At 44.3% G+C, this 4,620-nt stretch overlaps 1 protein-coding gene across 1 annotated transcript in view; it reads left to right on the forward strand.

Annotated features, from left to right (window-relative positions):
- Positions 1-4,620, forward strand: part of CNTNAP5 (contactin associated protein like 5) — a 446,813-nt gene that overhangs the window by 262,046 nt on the left and 180,147 nt on the right. Inside the window, exon 8 of the mRNA XM_025203314.1 lies at positions 3,950-4,214. Within this exon, the coding sequence (XP_025059099.1) occupies positions 3,950-4,214 (265 nt within the window). The remainder of the gene's footprint in view (positions 1-3,949; positions 4,215-4,620) is intronic.

The raw sequence follows: 4,620 nt of genomic DNA on the forward strand, positions 1-4,620 counted from the left end.
TTAATGCTGACTTTGTGAAGGATTCAAGGAACATCTTGGATACCTTCAAGTCAGCCGGCCCTGACAATCTTCACCCCAGGGTACTCAAGGAGCTGGCGAGCATCATAGCCCAGCCTCTAGCACAGATCTTTGAAAACTCTTGGCGCTCTGGTGTAGTGCCCGAAGACTGGAAGAAGGCCAATGTGGTGCCTATCTTCAAGAATGGGAGGAAAGTGGATCCGGCTAACTATAGGCCCATCAGCCTGACTTCTATCCCAGGGAAGATCTTAGAAAAGTTTATTAAAGAGGCCATCCTTAATGGACTGGCCGACACCAACATCTTAAGCGATAGCCAGCACGGGTTTGTTGTGGGTAGGTCTTGCTTGACCAATCTCATTTCCTTCTACGACCAGGTGACCTATCACCTGGACGAGGGAGAAGAGATTGATGTCATATATCTTGACTTCAAAAAAGCCTTCGATCTGGTGTCCCATGATCGCCTCTTGGAGAAACTGGCCAATTGTCGCCTTGGATCCTCCACGATCCACTGGCTGGAAAATTGGCTCCGGGGTCGGACCCAGAGGGTAGTAATCGATGGAAGTCACTCATCGTGGTGTCCTGTGACCTGTGGGGTCCCCCAAGGCTCTGTCCTTGGACCCATACTGTTCAACATCTTCATTAACGATGTGGACACTGGAGTCAGAAGTGGACTGGCCAAGTTCGCCGATGACACCAAACTTGGGGGCAAAGCATCCACACCAGAAGACAGGCGGGGGATCCAGGCTGACCTGGACAGGCTCAGCAAGTGGGTGGACGAGAATCTGATCGTGTTCAACGCCGATAAATGCAAGGTTCTCCACCTTGGGAAAAAAACCCCGCAGCATCCTTATAGGCTCGGCAGTGCTGTGTTGGCTAGCACTATGCAAGAAAGAGACTTGGGGGTCATCATTGACCACAAGATGAACATGAGCCTGCAATGCGATGCGGCGGCTAGTAAAACGACCAAAACGCTGGCTTGCATCCATAGATGCTTCTCAAGCAAAGCCCGGGACGTCATTCTCCCCCTGTACTCGGCCTTAGTGAGGCCACAGCTGGAGTACTGCGTCCAGTTTTGGGCTCCACAATTCAAAACGGATGTGGAGAAGCTTGAGAGAGTGCTGAGGAGAGCCACGCACATGATCAGAGGTCAGGGAAGCAGACCCTACGATGACCGGCTGAGAGCCCTGGGGCTCTTCAGCCTGAAAAAGCGCAGGCTCAGGGGTGATCTGAGGGCCACCTACAAGTTTATCAGGGGTGACCACCAGCATCTGGGGGAACGTTTGTTCACCAGAGCGCCCCAAGGGATGACGAGGTCGAACGGTCACAAACTACTGCAAGATTGTTTCAGGCTGGACATAAGGAAGAACTTCTTTACTGTCCGAGCCCCCAAGGTCTGGAACAGCCTGCCACCGGACGTGGTTCAAGCGCCTTCATTGAACACCTTCAAGATGAAACTGGATGGTTATCTTGCTGGGATCCTATGACCCCAGCTGACTTCCTGCCCTTTGGGCGGGGGGCTGGACTCGATGATCTTCCGAGGTCCCTTCCAGCCCTAATGTCTATGAAATCTATGAAATCCCTTCTGATCCCTTTTCCCTTTGCTAATTCTCATTTATATTGTTTTTGTATCTTGCAAGAAAAACCCATCAAAGTTTATTGTACCCAGTAGGAAATTAAATCCCTCTCTCTGGCACTTCATTTAATTCCTATTTTAAAATAAAGACTAGAAAGGCATTTGAAGATGCTAGGGAGAAGTCCCATCAAGTGCCTTATCACTTCAGTTAGGGATTTCCCCAAGCACCATACAACTTCCTACACATCCATCATCTGTTGTTCATTATAATTATTCTGTTACAGTGAGATATAATTTCTAATGAAAGACTGAACTGTGAAGAAAGCCTTTCACTTGAATGGTTTCTATCAGATTTTGGTTGTTGGGGGTTTTTTGTGTGTGGTTTTTTTTTTTCTTTTTTTAGAGAGCATCTGAGTTCAAAGCAAACCAACTGCATCTTTTCCTGGAGTGCGTTTTGCAGGAAATGTGATATGGTGAACATGTCTCAGCTTCATCCATTGTTAGGCTTTTGTTATCAGGCTCAAATAACCTGGCTGGATAATGCAAAACAGAATATTTCTGAACAAAACATTAGAGAGTATCTTCTCTTGCAGGCTACAATAAGATCTTAGATAGCATTCAGAAAGGGAGAGATCCAGGCACAATAACTCAAGTGCAACAGCGCCTTGCCTCTCAAATAGCACCACTGATTTCAGTGAGACTGCTGCACCAGTGAAGTGCTAATCAGCTTAAGTACACCATTGAAAATGTGTTTGATTTCACCTTGGTTCTCATCACTTTCTTGTAAATGCAGCATTTTGCTAATTCCCTAGAAACGGTATCTGTTTAGGAAGCAGTGGGAAATAACACTGGTCACTTCAGGATTATGTTCCCAAAATATTTTCCTTTCCATTGGAAAGTGTCAATGCATTGCAATAGATATTGTTTTCAGCAGAAGGTTGCATTTTAGCAATTTCTCATTCAAAGAAAATTGGAAAAGCTAAGGTTTCCCTATTCTTGAAACACTTGTTTTGATATTTTTTTATACATAAAAAGCTGGTTTTGATTCAGAATGATTTTTCATTCCCCACACACACATTTCCCCCTCCCCGCCCCCATACTTATTTTATTTTTTTCCCCTTGCTACAGTTTTTTTTAAAAACCAAAATCAAACCAAAGTGTTTGGAATTATTTCAGGGCAATGTTTAGAGGGACCCACAGAGCAGTTTTCTTTCAGGTTATTGAAGGCTGTTCCAAACTGATATTTTAATTTTTTTATCCCAATTTGGGAAGCAGAGAAAACATTTGAAATCTTTTAAGTTTTCCAGGATGGAAAAATAATAAATTTCCACACCAGTGCTTCAGGGGTAATTTCCCAGCCACCTGCTGCACACTACAAATAAACACATGGTGAATATAAACTGGAATAGATTTTATTCACAGGTGGTCAAGCTAACTGAGGGAGGAAATAGGTGTAAGGTGCAGATTCCCCAAGTCTTTCAAAATCATGCATCTCCTATGATTATATTATCCTTGAATCACCCAGCCACAAGTCAATATATATCCAATTGCATAGGTAGATTTTTCTCATTATGCATTTACAAGCCAAAGTAGTCCCTGCTTACCAAGTCTGCATCTTTTTCACAGCTAAACCCTTTTCACCCACGGCTTTTCCATACATCATTAATCTGCTTTGTTTGTTACATTCCTGGATTATCTCATTTGGTACTGACTCAACCAGATACACGTTAATTAGTTCTTGGCAATTTAATTCCTTTGTGCCACTACAGTGCATGGCATAGCACATTGTATATCAGCAGTGGGGAAAGTGCGGCCCACCAGACCACTCTATCCGGCCTGTGGGGCCCCTAAAAAATTTAGAAAAGTAATATTTATCTGCCCCTGGCTGCCTGTCATGCGGCCCTCGATGGCTTGCCAAAACTCAGTAAGTGGCCCTCCACCAAAAATAATTGATGCGCTGAAAGTTTGGTTCAGCAGTTCAGCTATTACCTGAATTTTCAGTGCTTTCAGAAGTTAATCCTTTGCAGCATTTCCATTAGGCCTCAGCTTCTAACTTAGCCAACAAGGAAAGGGCATGGGTAAGACTGCTCCTCACCCTGTTGAAGGGTATTTGTACCTGAAAACTTGCAAAGAATGTTTTTTTTTTTCCAACTATTTGAGTTGGTCTAATAAAAGATAACGGATTTACCCAAAGAACCTTGTCTGCCTATGTCTGTAGACCAACATGGCTACAACCTACACCCCTGTGCTATTCCCCACAGCCGTTGAATAGCAGAATGGGATTATCCAACCATTCATGGACCTTTGGAGTCTTCAGCTGTTTACGGTCCTCATAAGTTTGCTTCTCATTTCTTTCAGGGCAATGTGACTTTCTCCTGTTCTGAACCACAAATCGTTCCCATCACCTTTGTCAGTTCCAGCAGCAGCTATTTGCTGTTACCCGGCACTCCCCAAATCGACGGGCTGTCGGTCAGCTTCCAGTTTCGAACGTGGAACAAAGACGGCCTGCTCCTATCCACCACGCTGTCTGAAGGGTCTGGAACTCTCCTGCTTTCCCTCCACGCCGGCAGATTGACGCTCGTCATTCAGAAAGCATCTGAAACCTTGGTGGAGATCAATGAAGGTACCCTGCTTTAGTTGGCATCTCTCACCTGTGTCTGTTTTCAAGCTCGGGAGTCTGTTGCACGGAAGAAAGAATATCGGCATAAAGGAGGACGAGGTCTTGCTTTGCCTTATTGAATCGGGCTTTTAGTTTGCAACAGCTAAAAAGATGTAAAAAAGCCAAAGAAACTTGGATCCAGAGGGGTTAGGTCTAATTCTCCTCAACATTAAAAAAAAAAAAAAAAAAAAAAAAAAAAAAAAAAAAAAAAAATCAGACTCAAGTTGCTTTAGAAACTCAGAGAACAGTAGAAATCCTGTTCTTTGAGTTCTTAAAATGAACTGGACCTTTGGCCTAAGCAAACCTCATTCCTCAGTGGACTCAACGGGGCTGGGCAAAGCTGATTTTGCACCATGAGAAAGCTTTCCCT

Source organism: Alligator sinensis, unplaced genomic scaffold, assembly GCF_000455745.1.
Source record: "Alligator sinensis unplaced genomic scaffold, ASM45574v1 scaffold510_1, whole genome shotgun sequence".
NCBI lineage: Eukaryota > Metazoa > Chordata > Crocodylia > Alligatoridae > Alligator > Alligator sinensis.